The sequence below is a fragment of the Schistocerca piceifrons genome, chromosome 5 (genome assembly GCF_021461385.2).
Source record: "Schistocerca piceifrons isolate TAMUIC-IGC-003096 chromosome 5, iqSchPice1.1, whole genome shotgun sequence".
In the NCBI taxonomy this organism is placed as follows: Eukaryota; Metazoa; Arthropoda; class Insecta; order Orthoptera; family Acrididae; genus Schistocerca; species Schistocerca piceifrons.
The window spans coordinates 481,584,507-481,611,055 of NC_060142.1; the positions used below are offsets into that span (position 1 = coordinate 481,584,507).

At 38.1% G+C, this 26,549-nt stretch overlaps 1 protein-coding gene across 2 annotated transcripts in view; it reads right to left on the reverse strand.

Moving 5' to 3' along the window:
- Positions 1 to 26,549, reverse strand: part of LOC124798055 (potassium/sodium hyperpolarization-activated cyclic nucleotide-gated channel 2-like) — a 271,387-nt gene that overhangs the window by 55,964 nt on the left and 188,874 nt on the right. For both annotated transcript variants that reach the window (XM_047261283.1, XM_047261281.1), the window contains one exon: positions 13,205 to 13,354. In XM_047261283.1, coding sequence (XP_047117239.1) covers positions 13,205 to 13,354 — 150 coding nt within the window. The remainder of the gene's footprint in view (positions 1 to 13,204; positions 13,355 to 26,549) is intronic.

Below are 26,549 nucleotides of genomic sequence, written 5' to 3' on the forward strand. Positions count from 1 at the left end.
GTATGTTATGAGACACATAAAGCACAATTCACAACTGTCTAAGAATACCAATATATGTCACTAGTCACTTAGAAGCACTACATTCTCTTCTATAATCAGGTCTGGAATCATCTACCTGGTGTTATCTGTTTTTCTGAATCCCCATACGAAGTGGTGTGCATTGACAGTGTAATTTTTCCGAATATGATAACAGTTCATTCTTTGATGGTCACATACTTGTAATGTTTTTTAAGAGAGACATTAGCTCATACTGTACATAACTGTATGGAGAATTTACCTGTACAAATCTTAGTACAGAGAATACCATAATTGTTAGTTTATAAAGCTCTCCAGGAGTAGATGTAATATATTTTTTGAAAGATTTGAGCTGCTTCTAAGGAAAATTTTAAACTCTAAAACAAAAGTCATTATCCACGTTGGTTTCAACACTGAAATGATCAACAATGAGCATGTTAACAAGAACATTTTTTAATAGAGGTATCTAAATTTACAGTGTACAAGATACAGATCTACATAGAATGCCTGCTTGGATAATATTATAGTTAACTTTTCCAGAAATACATATGATATCAGACTTGTTAGTGATGAACTAGCAGATCATGAACCTTTAATTTTAACATTCTGCTGTGATCAGTTTTCAAAGCCTGACATGTCAGCCAGTATCACATCTAATACTACATGGAAAAGAGGCAGGTTTGCTGATGTTAGCTGGCACTTTGCATACAACATAAAACCTGGGAAGTGTGCTGGGGAAGCAGTGTTAGATAATTTCCTGAAAAACTCATTGAATTATTGTACTATTGTTCACCACTACTCAAAATCAGCATAAGTATAAACAGAAAAGGAAATGGCTAAAATGGTATACAGATGAACTGGCTCACATTAGGAGAGAGATGTTCAGACGGTACAGAATATATAAAAATTCTTGTAAACAAGGACCTGAGCTGGATGACACTTTTTGTAGAGCATTTTTACAATGTAAAAAGAACTACAAAGACAAACTGACCCTAGCCAAAAAACTTGCCTGTGGACATTACATAGAAGGTGCCCCCCCCCCCCCCAAAAAAAAAAAAAAAATAAATAAAAATAAAATAAAATAAAAATAAAAAAATAAATAAAAAATAAAGGAGTATGGGAAAAAGTCAGTCAAGAAAAGTCTCAGACCCACAAACCAGATGCAGTGCTGGACCCAGAAGAAGTAAATGATTAGTGAGCTTAAAGGCAAAATTAATCAAAATGGCACTTGTGATTTAGTACTTCTGGTTGCTGAGCCACATAAGAGGTATGCCTTCCATGGGAATGTTGTCATCCCTACAGATATCTACATCTATACTCTGCAAACCACCGTGAGGTGTTTCGCAGAGGGTACGTCCCATTATACCAGTTATTAGGGTTTCTTCCTGTTCCGTTCACATATGGAGTATGGGAAGAATGATTGTCTGAATGCCTCTGTGCATGCAGTAATTATTCTAATCTTATCCTCATGATTTGTATGTGAGCAATAAATAGGGTGTTTCAGAATATCCCCAGAGTAAACACTTAAAGCCGGTTCTTGAAACTGTATTAATAGACTTTCTTGGGATAGTTTACACCTGTCTTCAATAGTCCACCAGTTCAGTTGCTTTTGTATCTCTGTGACACTCTCCCACAGTTAAACAAATCTGTGACCATTTGTGCTGCCCTTCTTTGTATATGTTTAATATACCCTGTTAATCCTATCTGGTACAGATCCCACACATCTGAGCAATATTTTAGAACTGGTCACATGAGTGATTTGTAAGCAATCTCTTTTGTAGACTGGTTGAACTTCCCCCAGTATTCTACCAATAAACGGGAGTGTACCACCATCAGACATTATAAAAGCTATGTCAAGGTTTTCAAAATCCAGAAGTATTGATTTTTATTGGTTCTGTAACTATGTAATTAAAAAATAATACATCTCATCTATCAACCTCTTTTTGTCATCTTTAATATGCGTTTACAATCTGGAGCTTTTTTCCAGTGCACTCAAAATGGCTAAACTGATACCAGTCTTTAAAAAGGAGATAAGCATGTGCCCCCAAACTAGTGACCAATTTCTACTGGCCCAATTTTCTCCAAAATGTTTGAGAATCTAATATGCAACAAGGTAAATAACTATTTCAGAAAGCGTGATCCCATCTCTAACAGACAGTTTGGATTCCAATATGGCAAAAATACCACTACTGCTCTCAATGAAAGTGTTAACCAAATATTAATTGCATTTGAAACAAGGATCTAGTATCAGTTGTACTTTGTGATCTCAGCAAAGCCTTTGACTGTGTACCATTTAAAACCCCTCTTGCAAAACTGTCATATACAACCCATCTTTAGCAGTAATCAAGTCACTGATAAGCAACAGGAAGCAGTTTGAAGCAGTTAAAAATATAGGCTCCTCTCTGAAAGAAGTATGGACTGCAGAGCCACACGGCTCAGTCCTAGGTCCCTTTCTGTTTATCAATGCAGTTAATGATCTGCCTGACCATGTCGGAGCAGATTCAACAGTGCGTTATGCAGATGATACAACAGTACCAAATAACCACCATGACATGACACAACTGCATCATGCAACACTGGCAAAATAAGAACTACCAAAGAATTGGCTTTCTTCCAATGAACTCCTACATAATCCTGATAAAACACAGGAACTATAATTCTGGGTTTGGCTACAGCTGTGGACAGTAAATCAGTAAAATTTTTAGGCTTTCACACTGATTCAAAATTAAACTGGGAGAAACATAATAGCCTTCTTCTGACAGTATAGCAAGAGTATGCTATCTCACATGGAAACTGACAGATGCAGCCACTGGTGAACATGTAAGGTGGCATATTTTGGCCTATTTCAATCACAAATTTCCTACAGCTTACTGCTGTGGGCACATTCCTACTATGTAAGTGAAATCCTGAAGCAAAGAAAAGTGATGAGAATAATGAGGAAAGATAAGCCTAAGGAATACTGCTGCCCCTCTTTATCAAGCTCCAGATGTTAACTGTTGTTCATCTATACATCTACACAGCAGCGCTTTATGTCAAAAGAAACTTAAATGAGTTCAGCACCAGAGAGACTAGACACCCTCACAATACCACGGGCGTACTGAGGCACAAACTTACACAAAGTAACACACTTAAAACTTTTTAACAAACATTTAGTATCTGCTCCGATAATATTTTCAAAGTTAAGAGATATGACTGATTACTCAAACACCCATTTTACAAGATAGCCAAAGTATTTGAAATAAACATGACTGACATTAGTATGTAGGTATATTTCTAAAAGATATGGAATTAAATTGTAACACTTCACATTAAAAATTATTTTTAATTATCCATTTAATGTTCTAACTTATTCTGCAACAAGTGGTCAATGGTGAATAAAATGAATACTGAAAATACTGTCTGATCAAAAGTACCCAGACACTCCCATGTAATGCGGAACTCATCACTAGATGTCATGAGAGGCTGATCTGCCAGTATAAAGAGCTCAGTAACTTCGAATGTGGACTGATCACTGAATGTCAAAAGAGTAACAAATCTATCAGAGACATTTCAATCCTTAAGTGGCACAAGTCAACTGTTGGTGATGGGATTGTGGAGCAGGAACATGCAAGAACAATCACACCTAAACCAAGACCAGGCAAACTTCATAATTGACAGACAGAGTGTAAGAAGTACTGCTACCTTTGATATTATGCTGTGTTAATTTGTACTCATTACATATCACCGGTTTCTGAAACTTTCAAAGATGAGTGTGCGTGTCCCAGCAGTGGCATTGTCTTGCTATTTACAGTCAACAGTGCCCAAGTGCTACTGGATAAAGAAATTTTTGCAGAGAGAGTTGCTATTTGGTTTTGTAAGGAGCTGTTGTGTGCTGCCATGTCTGAAGCATTTGCGTAAGGTATGATTATGAGTTGAAAGTAATATGGCAGTTTCTACAGAAAAATTATTTTAGTTATTTGGTTTATTTGAAGAGAGGAGTGTGGAAATCTATGTGAAATCTGTCAAAGAAACAGCATCATGGCTGTTTTTCAGTAACTTCTGTTGATGGAATACACTGATATTTGAACAGATACAAAATGACTCCTATGAACAGCAATAACCTGCTAAGTTTAAGTGTAAATGTAATGCAGCAGCGATTAGTTCAGCATTTTGTAATTAAGGAACTTTGATATTCACAAATTATACTGTTGTTGTTGTTGTGGTCTCCAGTCCAGACACTGGTTTGATTCAGCTCTCCATGCTGTGCAAGCTTCTTTATCTCCCAATACCTACTACAACCTACATCTTTCTGAATCTGCTTAACGTATTCATCTCTTGGTCTCCCTCTAGGAGTTTTACCCTCCATACTGCCCTCCAATACTAAATTGGTGATCCATTGATGCCTCAGAACATGTCCTACCAACTGATCCCTTCTTCTAGTCAAGATGTGCCACAAATTTCTCTTCTCTTCAGTTCTATTCAGTACCTCCTCATTAATTATGTGATCTACCCATCTAATCTTCAGCATTCTTCTGTAGCACCACATTTCGAAAGCTTCTATTCTCTTCTTGCCTAAACTATTTATCGTCTATGTTTCACTTCCACACATGGCTACACTCCATACAAATACTTTCCAAAACGACTTCCTGACACTTAAATCTAAACTCAATGTTAACAAATTTCTCTTCTTCAGAAAAACTTTCCTTGCCATTGCCAGTCTACATTTTATATCCTCTCTACTTCGACCATCATCAGTTATTTTGCTCCCCAAACAGCAAAACTCATCTACTACTTTAAGTGTCAAATTTCCTAATCTACTTCCCGCAGCATCACCCGATTTAATTCAACTGAATTCCATTATCCTCGTTTTGCTTTTGTTGATGTTCACCTTATATCCTCCTTTCAAGACACTGTCCATTCCATTCAACTGCTCTTCCAGGTCCTTTGCTGTCTCTGACAGAATTACAATGTCATTGGCAAACCTCAGAGTTTTTATTTCTTCTCCATGGATTTTAATTACTACTCCAAATTTTTCTTTTGTTTCCTTTACTGTTTGCTCAATATACAGATTGAATAACATCAGGGATACGATACAACCCTGTCTCACCCCCTTCTCAACCACTGCTTCCCTTTGATGCCCCTTGACTGTTTATAACTGCCATCTGGTTTCTGTACAAATTGTAAATAGCCTTTCGCACCCTGTATTTTTCACCATTGCCACCTCCAGAATTTGAAAGAGAGTATTCCAGTCAACATTGTCAAAAGCTTTCTCTAAGTCTACAAATGCTAGAAACTTAGGTTTGCATTTCCTTAATCTATCTTATAAGATAAGTCATAGGGTCAGTATTGCCTCATGTGTTCCAACATTTCTACAGAATCCAAACTGATCTTCGCCGAGGTCGGCTTCTACCAGTTTTTCCATTCATCTGTAAAGAATTCATGTTATTATTTTGCAGCTGTGACTTATGAAACTGATAGTTCGGTTGTTTTCACATCTGTCAACACCCACTTTCTTTGGGATTGGAATTATGATATTCTTCTTGAAGTCTGAGGGTATTTTGCCTGTCTGATACATATTGCTTACCAGATGGTAGAGTTTTGTCATGGCTGGCTCTACCAAGGCTATCAGTATTTCTAATGGAATATTGCCTACTCCCGGGGGCTTGTTTCAACTTAGGACTTGCAGTGCTCTGTCAAACTCTTCACGCTGATGGAAAAAGAGGTCACGGTGCCAAGAAGGAGTTGTGTGACATAAAACAAAAGTTGGAAGGCATGTTTCTACATCTGAAAGATGATGTCTATTTATATTTCACACCAGTTACATCAGAGTGCTTCAAATCAGGTTTCCTTTAAATACACACCATAATAGTGATTACCTTTGTGAGTGGGCATGGTGAGTTGATATTAATCAACAATGCCTTAAAGCAACAAAGACACATAATCAACACCTCACTGAGTTTGAAAGAGGTCATGTAATAGGGCTATGAGAAGCTGTATGTTTCTTGTGTGATATTGATGAAAGAACTGGCAGGGACGTAGCCATCGTACATCACAGCTAGCAGCAGTGGACACAAGAATGTATGGTCACAAGAAGACCAGGCTCTGGATGGCCACATGGCACTACTGACAGGGAAGACCATCGTGTTTGATGTATAGCTCTGGCACACTGTACTGCATCTGCAGCAGCAATTTGAACAGCAGTTGGCATCTCAGTGACACAACAAACTGATAAAAATCAATTATTTCAAGGACAGCTCCAAGCCAGACACCCTGTAGCATGCATTCCACTTACCTCAAATCACTACCATTTGCAACTTTAGTAGTATCAAGCAAGAGCTCACTCAAAGGCAGGATAGAGATCTGTTGTTCAAATGACTCTGAGCACTATGGGACTTAACATCTGAGGTCATCAGTCCCCTAGAACTTAGAACTACTTAAACCTAACTAACCTAAGGACATCACACACATCCATACCCGAGGCAGGATTCGAACCTATGAGGAGGTCTGTTGGGTTTTCAGATGAAATCTTATTCTGTATCGGGGCCAGTGATGGCTGTGAGTTGATTAAAAGGAGGCCAGTTAAGGACCTGCAACCAACTTGTCTGTGTGCTAGACACAATGCTCCAAAACATGGGGTTACAGTCTGGGACGTGATTTCATATGATAGCAAGAGCAACCCTCTCTCACTCACGCAAATGCAAATCACACATACAACTGCAGTCTCAGGCAACTGAAGAGCTGAAACTACACTGCCAACTATGGAACATCATCGGATGACAACTCCAGCATCATCCACAATCAGCATTAACTGTCCCTGTATTGACTAACCAAGTGCAACAGGCACTGAACTCTACCCCACAAACTAAAACCTTTCACCCGTAATGCAATGCATACATGTCTGCATGCTTGCATTTTTCGTGGTTACACGAGTTATTAGTGTATCAGCACTTCACATGTGCAATGGCGTATATCACACTTATCTGTGATCTTGCAAAGTTAACCACTTGAGTATGTTATCTAGACAAATGTATTTCTGAAATTTCATTTCTCTACATTAATTATTTTTTGGTTTTTTTTTCTGTCAGTGTATAAGAGACATGGGTCCATAATGGGCATATGGTCAAGTTCATTTAGTACTTGTGTTTGATAGTCAGAAAAATTGATAAACAAAATAGACTAAATAGTTTTATAAGGGTGGTTGCAGAAAATCATATGAAATCAGCTCCAAAAATCCACAAATTTCTGTAGTCACTGTTTAGTGACAATTGAGATGGTGTAAAGAGCAATGCCACTGGACAGTGGATGACTGGAAACGAGTAGCTTTGAGTGATGACTCACTTTATACTCAGTGGCAATCTGATGGAAATGTTTAGATCGGGAGTATGTTACCTGCCATCATGTACAGTGAAGTACAGATGAGCTGCTGTTATGCTATGAGTGTGTTTTTCGTGGGTAGGATGTGGTCCCCTTATAGTGTTCAAGAAAACACTAAATGCAGAAAGATATCAACACATCTTATAGCACTGTGTGCTGCATACAACTGAGGAACAGTTCAGAGATGATGATTGTTTGTAACAGCATGACAATTCACTCTGTCATAAATCAGCATCTGTAAGACACTGGTTTGTGGACAATAATATTCCTGGAATTGACAGGCCTGCCCAGAGTCCTGATCTGAGACAAATGCAACACCTTTGGGATGAGTTAAGAGCATCAGCTTCATTCCACACCCCAATTTTCAACATCACAATCCCTCTGATTTCAGCTTTCAAGGAAGAATGGACTGCCATTCTTCCACAGACACCTCACAACTTGTCTCTGACAGAGTTTAGGCAAAGGATGAACACACCCCATATTAATGTCTACTAATAGGAATCTGGAAACTTTTGAGCAGATAATGTATTGTGTGCTCCATAACACCAAGTTCATGAATTTCTATCTGAGTATCCCCTATAGTACAGCATAAGATTCTAACCCTTCTGGAGCATTATTTATTGGAATTTGGGTGCGGTGGAGATACTTCTCAATAAATATCACTGCACCACAATATGAATTCTCTCTATCTGCTTTTATGATCTGATACTGTCTGGGGAGAGGGAATATTAGCTATGTTTACTGATAAACAGATGGAAATATTTACTGAACTGATGTACTGTACTGTAAAATGGTAATTTTATTACCTTTTGCGGACTTTGCATTCTGCTGTAGTAAAATATCAGTCACACTATTTCTTGGAAGGGAGAATGCTGACATTAGTAGTTTTTTCCAAGATGTAGATTACACTACACTGTTAATAACAACAGGATTAACTTTTCATCCCCTGAATTTGTTCTAGTTCTTTAAGTATTACTTCGACCATGTATTGGCTTACACTGTTATCTCTCTGGATATGCTCTTCATTACATGCTGGTTGAGATAGGTCAGCACACAACTGCTTTGTCTAGCACGTACTGATAAACGGTAGTGAAGTTCCTTTTGTTATGCAATCCATACCATTATTCATTCAGTGGCCTTTTGCTTTGGATAAGTGGGTGGAAATTAGTATTTACTGCTTGCATGAGTGCTGTACATTGTTTACTGAATGCAATTTACAGTGGCCCAGGTCTTTCCTGTTGTGAGTTACAGGAATTAGATCTGCTTTGCAGCATCGTATGGGGAAACTCATGCTTTGATAAACAGTCAAGGACTACTTTTAGTAAGGGTAATGATTTTCCTGAATTGCCATCTCACTGTCTATGTGTATGTTTGAACTTAAGCTGGGCATATGGTTCCTTAATGGATATGATATGCCAAACATACATTTTGCATATTCTGCTTTTTGCATTGTGGGAGTAGTCTGCAGTTAGTACTACCTTCAATGTGCAGTTCACCATCTTGTAATACTGCTTGCACATATACTGCTATGGCTGTCATTTTCATTGTTTACTCATGAGGCCAAACTGTAAGCAATTGTAACAGATGCACACATGCAGAGAGTATTGGATTACCTCACACCCTGTGTTTTACAAGAGAATTCAGGTTTATAATGTAATTTCAGTTCTCGTACTGCCTTGTATCAAATATTTAGTAAGCTTATTAACTTCTAATATGTTTACTGTAAACTCAATATCCTGTTTAATCTCATCTGGATCCCCATATGTGTGGATTCCTTATGAATACCTTGTCTACAGACTGCATCAAGGGGCATTCTAGATTCCAAATCTTTACTTTTAAAACACACGGCATGACTACATAATTAGCTGCTGTTGCTGACACTCATCTTTTTTTCTGGAAACATCCCCCAGGCTGTGGCTAAGCCATGTCTCTGCAGTATCCTTTCTTTCAGGAGTGCTAGTTCTGCAAGATTCACAGGAGAGCTTCTGTAAAGTTTGGAAGGTAGGAGATGGGATACTGGCAGAAGTAAAGCTGTGAGGACCGGGCGTGAGTCATGCTTCGGTAGCTCAGATGGTAGAGCACTTGCCCTCGAAAGGCAAAGGTCCTGAGTTCGAGTCTCGGTCGGGCACAGTTTTAATCTGCCAGGAAGTTTCATCTTTTTTTCTTGTTGGTGTTGTGTTAAGAATTTGATTAAGCAATTATGGGGAGTACTGATGCAATATTTTATCAGTTTTGTATAAAATGTAAAAGGGTCATCCAGAGAGTAAAGAATGTTTTGCCAAAACTAAATAAAAATGAAAGACAGCAATGCAAAACACTGTTTCATACCGTCAATGGCGACTATGATGTCTTTTAAGAAATATTATAGGCCTGTGAATCCCAATCATGAGAAGTTAATCAACTGTTTACCAATTTATAGCACCTTACTCTATTTTTTAATGTAGGTACCATAACTGTTGAGACACTAGTTGTCACGATGGGACCAATTTTTCAATTTCCATGTTGTACTCCTCTACCACCAAAGATCTGAGCCAGGATATCACTCCTTATTTGAGGTCTTCATCATTTGTGAGGTGTTTTCCACCTAAAAATTCCTTTACTTTTGAGAATAAGTGAAAATCACATGGTGCCAAGTCAGAGCTATAAGGAGAATGTCCAAATACTTCTGACTTACGATGCTGATGTTCTTGCTGTGTTTGAACTGATGCATGAGGCAGCACATTGTCATGAATCAAAAAACACCTTTGCTGACAACATTCCACATCACTGAAGTCCATCCCTGGTAGCTGAGTGGTCAGCACGACAGAATGTCATACCTAACGGCCCGCCTCACAGCTTTTTTATAGTGCTATTACCGGGTACATTCAGCCTAGATGCTGTGGAAACTGATTCATCTACTATTCTATAGTCTGATTCTGCATGTTAATTTGTATTTTCTGTCTCTTTATTTTCTCCTCCTTTCAGGAATTTGTCTGTACTTATATTTGTTTCCAGTTCACTCAATCTCCTTCTGTTTGGATTATTATCATGTCCAAACAGGCCTTGAAGGCCCAACGGTACCAAACGACCGCTAGATCATCGTTAACCCATAGGCATCACTGGACGCATATATGGTGGAGCACATGGTCAGCACACCGTTCTCCCAGCTGATGTCAGTTTTCATGACTGGAGCCACTACTTCTCAATCAAGTAGCTTCTCAACTGGCTTCACAAGGGCTGAGTGCACCCTGCTTGCCAACAGCGTTCAGAAGACCTGGACAGTCACTCATCCAAGGGCTAGCCTAGCTTGACAGTGATTAACTTTGGCAATATGATGGTAACTGGTGTTACCATTGGGGCAAGGCCACAGGCTATTAGATTAATTACTTGACTCAGTTTCAATATACATCTCTCTGACCTCAGTTAATTAATTACAGTGAAACCCTACTTTTGTACTTATCAAGAACTTCCAAAAAAATGGTGTAAAATGCGGGAAAATGTAAAATGTGGGAAATAACATTTTAGGCTGTAAATGTTACGTATAGGATACCCCTTGGCACTTTATGTATGATCTTTGTAGATAACAGGCATCAAAAGACTTGTGAGGGACTTGCTTATTATCTAATGAAGGTTTATTATCCAATACAAACCGCTGACGTAACTGGAACTGATAACTGTCTGGGAAGTAGGAACATTTCACTCAATTTCATATGTCATAATTGATGATTTTGAAAGCCTGCAGCTGTCGTTCATTATTTCAATAATGAAATATTACACCAGTTACATATTTTTTCATGCTTAGCACAACGCGTTTCGAGAATTTTTTCTCATTGTCACGTGAAACTATGTACTTAAGTATTTTGTGTGGTGTTTGAATATGTGTTACCCTGGATCTCTTGTACTGTAGTCGTCTTTTTGAGGTTATCAGGTACTGTGCCTCATTAGTTATGTAAAAAAAACACTCACTCACTCACTCTCTCTCTCTCTCTCTCTCTCTCTCTCTCTCTCTCTCTCTCTCTCTCTCTCTCTCTCTCTCAAATTATCACTCACATTGTCTGTCTGCGTAACATCCCAAAAAAATAAATACGTAAATACTGCACCTAATGATGAGAATAAATTCTCGAAACACATTTTGCTCAGCATGAATAAAATACATAATCAGTGCTGTGCTTACACTAAAAACATCTGAGCGACGCAAAGTGAAAGAAGGTGTCAACTAGTGCTCCAAGTGGCCATACACCGAAACACACTAAATATGGCTCGACGAAGGTGTCACAATGATCACAACAATCATGAAACTGTGTTTGCAGTGGAGACGGTTTGGAAATGGTTGTAATGGTCATGATATTTTCATTTGAATGAACCTAGTTTGTTCCAATAATTAGGCTTTTATTTAAAAAGTTTAGTATCTGATAATGCTCTGGCATGTTACTGTTGCCTAAGTCATGGATTTTTCTACTGGTACCCCTGAATTTGACTGCATATTTGAACACAGCAAAAAATTTTGAAACTTATACTGAGGTGACAAAAGTCATGGTATAGCAATATGCACATATACATATGGCAGTAGTATCTTGTACACAAGTTATAAAAGGGCAGTGCATTGGTAGAGGTGTCATTTGTACTCAGGTGATTCATCTGGCATCTGGCATGACTCTGGCTGCATGAGGGGAATTAACAGTCTTTAAACACAGAATGATAATTGGAGCTAGATGCATGGGATATTCTATTTCGGCAATCATTAGGGAATTCAATATTCTGAGATGCATAGTGTCAAAAGCGTGCAGAGAGTACCAAATTTTAGGCATTACCTCTCACCACAGACAAGGCAGTGGCTGACAGCCTTCACTTAACAACCGAGACCAGCGGCGTTTATGCAAAGTTCTCATTGCTAACAGACAAGTAACACTGTATGAAGTAACCAATCAATGTGAGATGTGTGGCACACCTATCTATTAGGACAGTGCAGCAAAATTTGGCATTAATGGGCTATGACAGCAGACAACTGACGCAAATGCCTTTGCTAACAGCACGGCATTGCCTGCAGCACCTCTCCTAGGCTCATGACCTTATCGACTGGACCTGAGAAACTGGAAAACTGTGGCCTGGTCAGATGAGTCCTGATTTCAGTTGGTAAGAGCTGATGGTAGGGGCAAGGGTGATGCAGACTCCACAAAGCCATGGACTCAAGATGTCAACAAGGCACTGTGCATGGTGGTGGTGCTCCACAATGGTGTGTGCTGTGTTTACATGGAATGGCCTGTATTCTGATTATGTTCAGCTACTTGGAGACCATTTGGCACCTTCCATATACTTCATATTCCCAAACAATGATGGAATTTTTATAGATGACGGTGTGCCCTGTCACTGGTCCACAGTTGTTAATTATTGGTCTGAAGAACATTCTGAAGAATTGGAGCAAGCAATGTAGCCACACAGATTGTCCAGCATGGATCCCATAAAACATTTATGGGACAAAACTGAGAGGTCAGTTCATACACAAAATCCTGCACTGGCAACACCTTCCCAATTATAAATGGTTACAGAGGCGGCATGGCTCAATATCTGCGCAGGGAACTTGCAGTGACTTGTTGAGTCCATGCCACACCAGGTTGCTGCACTAAGCCATGCAAAAGGAGGTCTGACATGATATTAGGACATGCCATGACTTTGTCACCTCAGCGTATCTTCTTCATTTGATGATAAGTATGTAAAACAATCAGCAACAATGTTTTCGGGTATCTCTGATGCTCGCAGTGATTAAATAAGTAACTACCTACAACTGAAATGAATATGCTTAATGCTGGTAAGCTCATTCAGCTGAATACCTAATCTGAAGTGCAGAAAACTACTGTACCTGTAACTCATTGATTGCAACCCATGAGTTGGATGGGAAACCTTGAAGCATTGGTACAAGGAACTGTAGACAGCCAGACCAATGTCCAATCAGGAGCATCATGCAGATGAGGTTGAAAATTCGCATGAAGACACTGGCCATGTTGAGGAACTGTAACACAGAATCAAAGAAGCTTTCTTAGCTTGTAAGAGAACAAAGGCGTTGCTGTGAATTTTATTTTCAACCAAGGAATTTGTATAGTGCCTATCAAAACATTGTCTCTTCAACCCTGCATATGTTGTTCTTCAACTTTACATAGTTTATATAAATTTCATTTCAGTAAATTAGGAAAAAAGACATTTCCTGTAATAAAATATATCATTATTTTGAGTTACATCACACTTGCATCTTAAGTTACACTGGCTGGTGACTTACTCACTGGAAAAAGAAGAAAAAATTGTTCAGTATTGAGATGACATTGTTTCACTGTTCAGTATTATTTTACTTTATAAGTACAGTACATAACAGACAGCCAACATTTCACTGTTGCCGAATACAATACTGCTTACATATGATGTCCATGTGATCACAACAGAAGTTTTATGCCATAATCAAATATAAACATCCTGTTAACTACTGTTGGAATGGTTATGAACCTGTAAATCAATGAGAATATGTATTTATGAAATCAAGAATTTAATGCAGAATTCATATGTCAGTAGCACTTTCCATGTGAATCATCTTAATATCTAAATAACATCACCTGCACAAAAATAGAAAGGTATAGTATGAAAATTAAAAATTGCTTTTGAACACATTATCGTGATGTTCTGCCATGACAGAACCCTGTACATGCAGAAAAGTTACTTCTTAAAAGCCTTTTTCACGTCTAGAAAACAAACTAACAAAACAAAAATATTTGGCATAAGTGTATGCCAACATCCATTGCACACAATAGAAAGGTAAAACTGAATATATAAACTGAACTGAATGGATACTGTAGTCTGCAGAACCAATAACATTCCCAGGGGCTCTGCAAAAAGGGAAGGAGATACGCAGCCACAAGTCAAGAATGACTATGTGATATATGTTCATTTTCTAGAGAGTGGAAGCATTGGGAATTGATAACAGGGCAGGTATAGCATTGGAAATCATACTGCATAGGACAAATGATGATTTTCAAGATAGGAGCAATCAACAAGGTAAATACATCTGAAGGAGAAAATTTGTAAGCTGGGAAAATAAGGAAGGAAGCAGGTGCCAGTGCTGACAGAACATTAAACTCAAATAAGGAAGAGCTCTGATGGTAGTATGTCTTACTTGTTAGAGAGCTAGAAATGAGAGTATCTTCATGTAAATCATAGCATGTCAGTGTCCAAAATATACAGTTCTAATGTATTTGTGATAGTCAATGAAAATATGAAACTGGGTTTCCAGAGATTTGAGATGAAAATGACCAGATAGGTCGTCCAACTTGCCTACTGTTGCACACCTCCATTAGTTTAATTTGTTTTCCCCAAACTGTGTTGTATTTCTTTTGTCCCTCGTTTCAGTTATTCCTTCAATTGCATGTTAATTATCTTGGTACAATTATGAGTCACTCTTGCTCACCAAAGTACTTTCGTGATTTTTAATTACTTTTCATTGATCAGATCTTTCACATTTATGCAGCATTATAAGTTTGCTATTTGCTTACTCCTTTGTTTCAGACGTATCTCACCCCATGATAATTCAGGTACCAGTATCTATCTGTAATTTCTTCAGTAATCCATATCAATTTTTGAATGTCATTCCCTAATGTTACTTTACGCAACTGTTTGTTGGTGCTACAGGCCAGTAAAAAGATGCTGTATCTCAGGCATCAGTGAGATAGCTCTACATTTTGATTCATTATTATTTTCTTTCACTTTACATGTTCATTTCTATAAAATCACTGAGACTTATCTCTGTCATCTCTGATTTTCCAAAATGTTATTATAATTTCAGTTATGTTTGACTAAGATAATGCATCAAAATTTTCTTAATAGTACTATCTGAAAAGAAGAATTTTTTTCAAGTTTCTAAGTCAACAAAATAATATTAGAAATTAGTCAAAACCAAAATTTCCGAGTTAGGAAAATAATCTGTTGTCTCCTCTTGTCCCCACAAAAGGTGGGTCCCTCTCATCCTGGGGATCCATCTCTCATCAACTTATTCCTCTCTCCTCTCAGAGGAAGGACTTAATAGTTCTGAGCATTAAGACAATCTTTTTGTACTTTTATGTGTGTCTATCAATAGTACTACAATGTTGTCTCTTGATGGTGAGTATTGGCAGCCAGCCATTCTGTCTCCTCATAGTTTTAGATGTATATAGACATAAACATATATTTATTTTGTGACCCAAAAGTTACTGGGAACGCATGTTGTGGAGCATGCACTTACGAATTCGTAGCTTACTTTTGCTCTTATCAACTGTTTTTGCATCAGAAGCCTCTTATTTGTGGAGCTGTACGTCATTTTGAGCAGGTGAATGTCCCCCGCACGTAATACTGACCTCATTGGCCTGTGCCCTGGGCTCGCTCAATAACAGTTCTCATATCATTTGCCCCCATCTCCCTCTACCATGAGACATTAATTGCTCTTCTTTGGGCTCGGCTCATTGTAAGACTTCTAAAAATGGATGTTAATCTAGTGATTGTGTTCATGGAAATGTGTTGTTTCTTTGTTTGGAGATAAGTACTGTAAAGACATGTCTCTGTAACATCGATTAATTTCTCAGTCTTATTCCAGTGCTAAATATTAAAATAAACAGATCTTTAAAAGCTTTTACTAGAAGCAGAAAGAACTAGATCTAATGTAAAGTTGCAGCTTCAGTACATATGTCCTATCTATTAAACTGTGCGGAAAGAATGAAAATATAAATTTCTTCATATTTACAGTATAACAAAAAAAGTTTTCGATTCTATAATTCACAAATTATTTCACTTTCCAACAGAAAAACGTTGGGAGAGAAACTCAAAAATGTCATCTAATTTTATATCAATGTCTTAGACTTTTGAAAATTTGGCCTGAAAGTAGTTGAAAATTACACAGGGTCAAATCTTTTAAGTGTGAACTAAAAAGGAAAACACAAATTTGCTTGTGATATGAACAAGAAACACTATTAAAAGAGCTCTGTTTAATTTGTACAGTTGTTAATTACATGTACTGACAATTTGTCACTTCCATAAAACATGATACTGAAATTTTTCTATTTCTTAACTTAGCAAAATCTTCCAGAATAGAATCTCATTCTGCAGACTTCAGGCTATCTCTTTCAACAGCTAAAGTTTGCAGTCCACACAGCCATTATTGAGAAAGAGTTAACCAAAGATTTGTCTTTATCAACTTGAGGTTTGAAAAACTCCTTTCACTTCATGTAACGTGCTGAAGTAGTATTGTATTTCTAGTTAAGGTAGACCTTGGGTGAAATGCAAGCCCAAGTAGATGAGAATCAAATCAAGAAGTTTAGAATTCAAACGCAGTTATACTAAATAGAACAATATCTAATACTGATGTCAGTGGCTTGTTGCAACCATACATTTACAATTATCTCAAAAATGGCTGATTTGCAGGCACATTTTTACTGGGAGAATTTTGGTTCCACTGTCGCATAGTTTCACCTCTGTCAGGTTCTTTTAATTATGATATACCCTGTATACAAATTTTGCACTTAGACACCTCTGAGCACATCTCAGCTTGGGGCCTCAAGTGGCGGCTTATGATGTGGGCCTTAAATTGGCATTAGTTGTGACTGTGACATGGTGTGTGGTTTGAGCAGCCATTCACTTGGATGACATTTATCTGGACATGACCACTTAACTGGTGAAACCAGAAATTTAATTCATCTGACCGGGTGACACTTCCACTGATCCAAAGTCCAGTATTGGTATTCCTGTGCTCTCTACAATCGTATTTGACACAGTTGTTCAGTCAACACCGGATAATGTAAGGGTAATACACTGTGGAGCCTTACCATATTACATGCTTGCAATGCCACCACATGGCATTCAGCTCGCACTGGATGGTGGTCACTATATTTAGGCTCACAAAGGTATTTGCTAGTATAGCTTCTGCCTGTGACAAAGGTTTGTTCTGTGAGTACACCCACTAACTTGAACAGTGTGTTGCTCAGCTTTATGTTGTTGTTGTTTTGTGGCTTTTAGTCCAAAGACTGGTCTGATGCAACTCTCCACATTATTCTGCCCTGTATTACCCCCTTCATCTCTGAGTAGCTACTGCAACCTACATCCTTCTAATGTGCTTACTGTATTCATCTCTTGGCCTCCCTATAAAGTTTTTTCCCCCCACACTTCCCTCCAGTACTAAATACTAAATTGGTGATCCCTTGATACCTCAGAATGTGTCCTATCAACCGACCCCTTCTTCTAGTCAGATTGTGCCACAAATTTTTCTTCTCCCCAATTATTTTCAGAACCTTCTCATTAGTTACATGATCTATCCTCGAGCCAGTGGCAGATACATATGGTGGGCATGCAGGGTACAAGCCCCCTCCCCTCCCCATTCCAGGGTAACTCGCATTGCCACCCACCAGTCAGCCCGCACGCTATTCGTTCATTTCTTTTGTCAGTTGACTCGACTGAATTGAGTTATCGAGTAGTTGTACTTTCCTATGTAGCATGTGCGTCCGCATCATTGTACTTTATATGTTTCTGTCTGGCACACAGATAGCTAACACATACCTACAAGAAAAGTCATGGCCATTCTATTGATCTCGATATGTTATTCTGTCTGGCATTTGTTTGATAAAAGTCACCTTCAGCATTCCTCTGTAACACCGCATTTCAAAAGCTTCTATTCTCTTCTTGTCTAAACTGTTTATCGTCCATGTTTCTCTTCCATACATGGTTACACTCTATACAAATACTTTCAGAAAGAACTTTGACAGTTAAATCTATACTCGATGTTAACAAATTTCTTTTCTTCAGAAACGCTTTTCTTGCCATTGCCAGTCTACATTTTATATCCTCCCTACTTTGACCATCATCAGTTATTTTGGTTCCCAAACAATAAAACTCATTTACCAGTTAAGTGTCTCATTTCCTAATCTAATTCTCTCAGCACCACCTGATTTGATTTGACTACATTCCATTATCCTCATTTTGCTTTTGTTGATGTTCACCTTATATCCTCTTTTCAAGACACAGTCCACTCCGTTCAGTTGCTGTTCCAAGTCCTTTGCAGTCTTTAACAGAATTACAATGCCATCAGCAAACATCAACATTTTTATTTCTTCCCCGTGCACTTTAATTTCTACTCCAAATTTTTCTTTTGTTTCCTTTACTGTTTGGTCACTAGACAAATTGAATATCATCGAGGACAGGCTACAACCCTGACTGACCCCCTTCTCAACCAGTGTTTGCTTTTCGTGCCGCTCGACTCTTTTATAACTTCCCTCTGGTTTCTGTACAAACTCTAAATAGCCTTTTGCTCCCTGTATTTTACCCCTGCCACCTTTAGAATTTGAAAGAAAACATTCCAGTCAACATTGTCAAAAGCTTTCTTTAAGTCTACAAATGCTGTAAATTTAGGTCTGCCTTTCCTTAACCAATCTTCTATGAGAAGGCATATGGTCAGTATTGCCTCATGTGTTCCTGCATTTCTCCTGAATCCAAACTGATCTTCCCTGAGGTCAGCTACTACCAGTTTTTCCATTCTTCTGTTAAGGATTCGTGTTAGTATTTTGCAACTCTGACTTATTAAAGTGATAGTTCAGTAATTTTCACATCTGTCACCACCTGCTTTCTTTGGAATTTGAATTATTATACACTTCTTGAAGTCTGAGGGTATTTCACCTGTCTCATACAACTTGCACACCAGATGGAAGAGTTCTGTCATGGCTAGCTCTCCCGAGGCTACCAGTAGCTCTAACAGAATGTTGTCTACTTCCGGAGCCTTGTTTCAACTTAAGTATTTCAGTGCTTTGTCAAATTCTTCATGCAGTATCAATCTACCTTCTCATCATCATCTATGTCCCCTTCCATTTGTACAATACTGCCCTTAAGTACATCTCCATTGTGTAGACCCTTTATATACTCCTTCCCCCTTTCTGCTTTCCCTGCTTTTCTTAGGACTGGTTTTCCATCTGAGCTTTAGATATTCATACAGATGGTTCTCTTTTTTCCACAGGTCTCTTTAATTTTCTTGTAGGCAGCATCTATCCTACCCCTAGTGATTTATGGTTCTACATCCTTACATTTGTCCTCTAGCCATTCCTCCTTAGTCATTTTGCACTTCCTGTAGTTCACATTTTTTAGATGTTTGTATTCCCTTTCGCCTGCTTCATTTATTGCATTTTTATATTTTCTCCTCTCGTCGATTAAATTCAATGTCTCCTGTGTTACCTAAATATTTCTACTGGCCCTCGCCTTTTTATCCACTTGATCCTCTGCTGCCTTCACTATTTCATCTCTCAAAGCCAACCATTCTTCTTCTACTGTACTCCTTTCCCCTGTTCTTGTCAATTGTTCCATAATGCTCCCTCTGAAAGTCTCTAAAACCTCTGGTTCTTTCAGTTTATCCAGGTCCCATCTCCTTAAAATGTCCTAGTGTACAATATCTCTTACACGTTTGTGAAATATTGTATCCATCATTAAAAACTTGTATTATTATTGTGCCCAATAGTAAAGTGGTGATGGAGAAAATTCCTACAACGATGTGACTGTTTCAGCAGTGATTGACAGTGTTTAAATATTTGAAAATAAAAGTTGGAATTTCAGATGCTGCAGCAGCAGTCAGCCAACCACCAAGAATAGTTTCAGCAACAGGAGCAGCAGCTAGTCTACAGCAAGAAACTCAACAGCTAATAAAGCTAGTGCAACAACTGTAAGAGTTGACAAGTCTGTAACCATCACAGCCAGATATTTCTGTAAATCGTAACTGCGGAGAGGAAACTTATATAGTTGATCTGGGTCACTTCATTCTTCATTGCAAGGCAAGTGGTGTTACTGACCTCATTCAGCAGAGCACTATCTTATTTTCTTCAAGCAAACAAACAGTATAGTATATGAGTTAGTTCAAAAGTTACACCTGTTAGTAGGTCCAGTCATTTAAAATTTGTGGTTTGTTTTCTAATCACTATTATCAGCAAACTTACACTGTAGGCTCAAATTAATCAATGTTCTAAACAACTAGGTCACTCTGATGTGGCGTGGACCATTTAACTACAGAGTCTGACTATGTAGAGGAATTTTTCATGAAATCTTGAAATGTATCCTACACAAAGTCTCTTATTCAAGATGTAGACTGTCTGGAGACAAACGTGTGAGAGCTAGAGCACTGGGATGTCTGACTCTCTCAGTGAAGTATTACAGACAGCACAAGCATTTGAAATACTACCTCCTGCTTACTAAACTTTTGATACCAGTGTTGATATTGCTAATCTTTCCTTTAGTTGATGTCACAAATGAACTTATGACATAAAAGAGTCATCACCACCATTATAGGCTTCTTCAGCAAGCCCACTGCAAGTTATTCTGGCGAATTGGATCAAACAAATAATAAGGAATTAGTAAACCATCCTCCACAATCTCCATAGATGCTTGAAGATTAGAGATTGTAGGGCAGGATGAGTGGTGCATAAAAGCTATGCCCTATGATGCTGTCAAGCCTCCTTAATAACAGTTGTTGGCCCTGCTGGTGAAATGCATACCTGGAGACTGAGAGATTGCAAGATCAAATCCCAGTTGGACCATAGAAATTTTCAGTCTCCCTGTAATCTAGTGTGCCAAGTCCCCTGTAATCTACTCAGTAGGTCACTGGCTAGGCTGTGGAACTTCTTTTTTATGCCATCAGTGAGATGTTCATGAAATGCTTCATGAAAAATCACTGATGGTTGCTTGGAAAGCCCTCCAGGACGGAGTTCCCACATGTTTCAGAGCCAGTCAAGCATCAAAGTTTCAGTCATCAATCCCTTCTCTTGATTCTGAACAGTGATGTCATCAGGGAATAGCTTTTCATTTTTTGGAGTCTTGAGGCTTGTTTTTCGTCACCTCTCAGCAATATCATGAGTCACCATGAGGGTTCACTACCTGAACCATGACACACAATGCTTCACTAATTACACTGAGACCACTTGGCCAGTGTGCACCTTGTAACATTATTTCTAGCAGTTAACAGAGCTCTTATTCAACGGATGATCTAGCTTGCCATCAATAATCATGAGTTGCAGTTCTTGGTAGACAAAGGAGCTGGTATGCTCCTGATAAATATGTACACATATTAACACATTGGCTAATGCTTCCACAGTGGAATGTGGTCACATATAGCAGTAAGCTGATACCCTTCAGAGGTCCAACAAGAAAGTAAGCTATAAACATGTAGCTAGAACACTAATATTCATGTTGATAGTTCACTAGTGGCAAGCCAATAGTGTATTTAAGTGAATCTAGTGCATACTTAATTTTTACCATACGAAGTTCTCAAAATTGGGGTGCACATAAGATTCGATAGCACATTAGATTCAAGTACAAACTTGAACCATTCACTGGTATTTTTTACCTTATGTGATCTGAAGTAGCAAAACATTACTCCAGCAAGAAAATATAGGTATGATATCTGTGAATCAAAGACAGGAAAATGTAAATCGGGCAAGAGGTTATTGAGTTAAAAGAGCTGGTAAATGTTTCCAGTTCTGAATTCTGTTTGTATTGTACTTCTCAACCTCGTTTCATTATTGGTGGCCTACTACAATACTTCACACTGTGTTTGCACTAGGCAGTCACGAAATGGAAGGCAAGCAGAGAAAAATATAGTATGAAGCTGCTTTCAAGCATAAAGTAATTTTTTATGCTGAAAAATATGGTAACAGAAAGGCAGGAAGACAGTTCAGTGTAGCTGAGGGTAATGGGCACTTATGGAAGAAACAGAAATTGGGATTATTTGCAACTACTGCTACAAGAAAGAAATTCACTGGACCTCACAAAGGAAGACATCCTGACATTGAAGTGAATATTTTCAAATTTGTCCAAGACTGTGACCAGTGACACTATAATAAAAAAAAAGCAAAAGAGGTGGCTGCAGCTTTTAATATAAAGAGGCAAGAGTTTAAGGCTAGCCGGGGATGGGTTGATTGCTTTATGAAATAAGCGGGCTTATCTCTACAATGCCGTACAACAATATGCAAAAAGCTTCCACAGGATTTTGAGAAGAAACTTCAAGAATTTCAGCAGTATGTTATCACACTTCGGAAAGAGAAGAATTTTTCAATGGGCCAAATTGTCAACGCTGATGGGACTCCAATTTGGTTTGATACGCCACGTAATTATACGATTGACAAAGAGGGTACAAAAGAAGTTACTATCAAAACATCTGGGTGTGAAAAACAGTGCGTAACAGTAATGCTGGCAATCACAGCAGAGGGGAACAAACTTCCCCCTTTTTTTAATTTTCAAGTGAGAAACAAGCCCCAAGACTCCAAAAAATGAAGAGCTATTCCTTGATGACATCACTGTTCAGAATCAAGAGAAGGGATGAATGACTGAAACTTTGATGCTTGACTGGCTCTGAAACATGTGGGAACTCCGTCCTGGGGGGCTTTCCAAGCAACCATCAATTATCTGTCTTGATGCATTTCGTGGTCATCTCACTGACGATGTAAAAAAGAAGATTTACAGCCTACCCAGTGACCCATTTATCATTCCTGGAGGAATGATTTCTTTATTATAGCCCCTAGACATAAGTATAAATAAACCTTTTAAAGATTATGTTCAGGAACAGTACGAAAAATGGTTTTGCAAACCAATCGTGAGCTGACTCCGAAAAGAAAAATTAAACGTGCCGCACCCTACATTATTTCGCACTGGGTTTTGGCTGCCAGGAAATGCACTGAAGCACCAATGATTGTAAAATCATTCAAGAAATACTGTATTTCAAGTAGTCTGGATGGCAGTGAAGATTATGTGCTCTGTAATGACACCAAGGATGGTGGGGTAGGAGGAAATTAATCTATTTCTGATGTAGACTTTTCCAAGGATTCCAGTAATGATGACATTAGTGAATAATTGTGAGTAACACCTGTAATTTGCAGAATGTTCCTTTGTATGTCATGCAGATAATCAAGCTAGCCATTCTTCTTTAATAATGAAAATGTCACTTATTACCATAATGAATAACTTGAAAATAAATTATTGTTGTTTTTTATTGTTCATGTGAACATGCACTACTGTTTGAAATAAAGTTAGCGTTGTAAAACAAAATTTCAACAATACAAAAATACCCTACTAGTTATTTCCCAAAATTCCTTTTTTTAAAATTTAATTTTTAAAATTGGCATGTGCATTACGTTCGATGGCACATTAGATTCACATAAATACGGCATGTTTCTATCAATATCTTAATGTTTGATCATACATTTGTAATCTGGCCACATGAGATGAACAAATTTCAAGAATTTTTGCAGTTTCTCAATTAAATCCCTCCAAATATAAAATTCATGACAGAAATAGAATGAGAGGGAAAGCTGCCTTTTCATGACACTTTGGCTAAGAGAAGACCAGATGGGATCCTGGGACACACTGTCTATATCAAGTCCATCCACATCAACTCCTGTCTGAGTGCCATGAGCACCATCACTCATCAAAGAGAAGTTGCGTGGTTCAAAAACTGGTCTACAGACATGAAGAAAGCCTTGTTAAAGAACTGAGGTACCTGAGAAAGTTTTTAAGAAGTATGATTCTGAGAAAAACATCTTGAGTGTGCTCTACAGTATAAATTGACACCGATCGCAGAGGGAACACTACCAAACAAAAGCCAGAACTACATGTCTTCCATACTCTGGAATCGTTTCATGGAAATTTGGGAGAATACTTTGAAAATATGGTTTCCAATGCATATGGAACCTGTTGATGAAATTAACGGGTACTTTACATTGTGTCAAATATAATCTATGGCTCCAAATACCAGTTGTATACCACATACTGGGCAAATTTGGTATGGAATAAGTGGTATAAACTACAGTATAAGAACTGTTGAACAAGTATGAAATGATTTTATGTATATAGTCACCTCTTAGGTGTAGTCAAAATTAAATGACTACATTTCAGTCTGTGGCAATATCAAGCTTACCAGAAACATCTTGTGTAGAACCAGTTTGTATCTGATCCTGTGACTGCAAGAACTGCTGGCAAAATGATGTGGGTTGGTGTTTTGCAAAGACTGATCCAACCAATGTATTTGCAGTTCCTCCTAGATGAGGAAACAAAGTATATCTTGGAATTACATACACATACCATTTGGCATGTTTCAATCCAACCAGTTGTCATTTAAATTGATCGGTGCTCCCACAATCCTCAGAAGATATCTTGAGCGATTAATTCACGGTGTTCTAAATAACTTAATGATATAGTTGCATTGGTTCTTACCCATGAATGATACATCCCTAACCATTGTTTGACAGCCTGAAACAGAATGGTTAGCATTGCTAGCTCAGTAAGTGCAGCTTCTTAAAGCTGAGGCAGGCTGGAACACATTTTGAGCAAGGGGGCTAAAGCCCACAGTGTAGCATTTCAGTAAAATTTACAAATTGCCAAAGTCACAAAATGCAAACCAGTTGTAATCATTTCTAGACAAGGCCAGTTATTACGGCAACTTGGTATAGTGTGGAGTCCATGTTGTGCACCCAGTGAGCCAACTCCATAAAAAGATTTGGTCCAAAGCTTGCTAGCAAGTGTTTTAAACTCAGAAAATGCCGCAAGTAAGCTTTTGCATACAACAGCATTTATGCCAGGCAAACATCTCACTGTGGCAACCAACTGTCACAATATAGAATAGGTGCTGTACTGTCATACGAACACATAAAAGACAAAGCATTTACATAAAAGATTCTGACAGTATCTCCCAAATTTAGAAAAAGCTGGCAATCATATATGGAACATTTCTTGCAGCCAACTCTCAATAGCAGTAATGTATTTTCTGAAATGCATGGCACAGAGCTGTATTAACAATCTTTTATTACAAAAATAAATAATGATGTAATAAACAAAAAAGAGTAATAATGCAATAAAAGATTATTAATATAACTGTGTATCATGCATTTCAAAAAATTATGTATGGGGTTCAGAAGTTCCACATCTGTTTGTAGGGAACACTATTTCACTGGATTATGAGCCATAAGTTCCAGATACCCTCTTTGGCACCACACCAAACTCCTAGAAAAGATAAAACAATGACTGGTATGGTGGGCACTAATATCAAGTAACTATAACTACAAGATTCACTGTCAGCCCACCTCAGTGCATTTGAATCCAGTCAAATTTTATAACTTATTAACTGTGGGTTTCAATTTTGGTGATAACTTGCACAACACCATAAACAAATTCCTGATAATTGCTCATGAAGTAGCCTCAACCAAAGGGCAAGGCTCATACTTCACAGAGTGCTGTCGATTCAGGAAAAGTTACCATGGCGTTTACCTAAAAGGTCATTTAGGAAATTTCTCTCATTATGGTACTGTCTGTATGCCATGAACAGCGTTCTTCTTGTATCAACTAAGGAAGAAGAATGTTGTGGCATTATCCCACCCTTATTCTACGCCTGCATCCTGGAGGATCACCAGGATAAAGGCATTAATATATCCTCACATTTATAAGCTCATAAATTACACATCGATCTAACATACTATGAAGGCCTGTTGTTCTTGCACCCAATATCAGTCAATCTCAGCATAATGTTTGACCTCTGAAAAGCATTTGATTGGTGCCACTTGAATGATTACTAACAGAAGAACAATCAAATGCAGTATCAAACAAAATATGTGACAGGATCGAGGATTGCTTAAAAGGCGGGATGCAGCATGTTGCTTTGAATGGAGAGTCATCAACAGAAGTAAAGTAACTTCAAACATGCTCCAGGGAATCGTACCGGATCCCTTGTTGATCATGTTATACATTAATAATCTGGCAGACAATATTAATAGTAATCTCAGACCTTTTGGAGGCGATGCAATTATTTATAATGACACTCTTCCTGAAAAAGTTGCACAAATATTCAGTCAGATCTTGATAAGGTTTCAAAGTGCTACAAAGATTGGTAACTTCCTTTATGTGTACAGAAATGTAAAATTGCACACTTCATAAAACAGAGTGGCCCAGCCATAAGTAAATTAGGTGGCACACTTGGGTACATCTGTAGGATAATGGCAAAATGCAGGCTGCTTACAAAACACATGTGCATCCTATCTTTGAATATTGCTTACATTTATGGGATCCAAATTAAACAAGACTGACAAGGGATGTTGAATATTTCAAAGAAGGGCAGCGAGAATCATCACAGATTTGTTTGAGTCATGGGAGAGTGTCACAGAAGTGCTGAAAAACCTGGACTGGCAGAC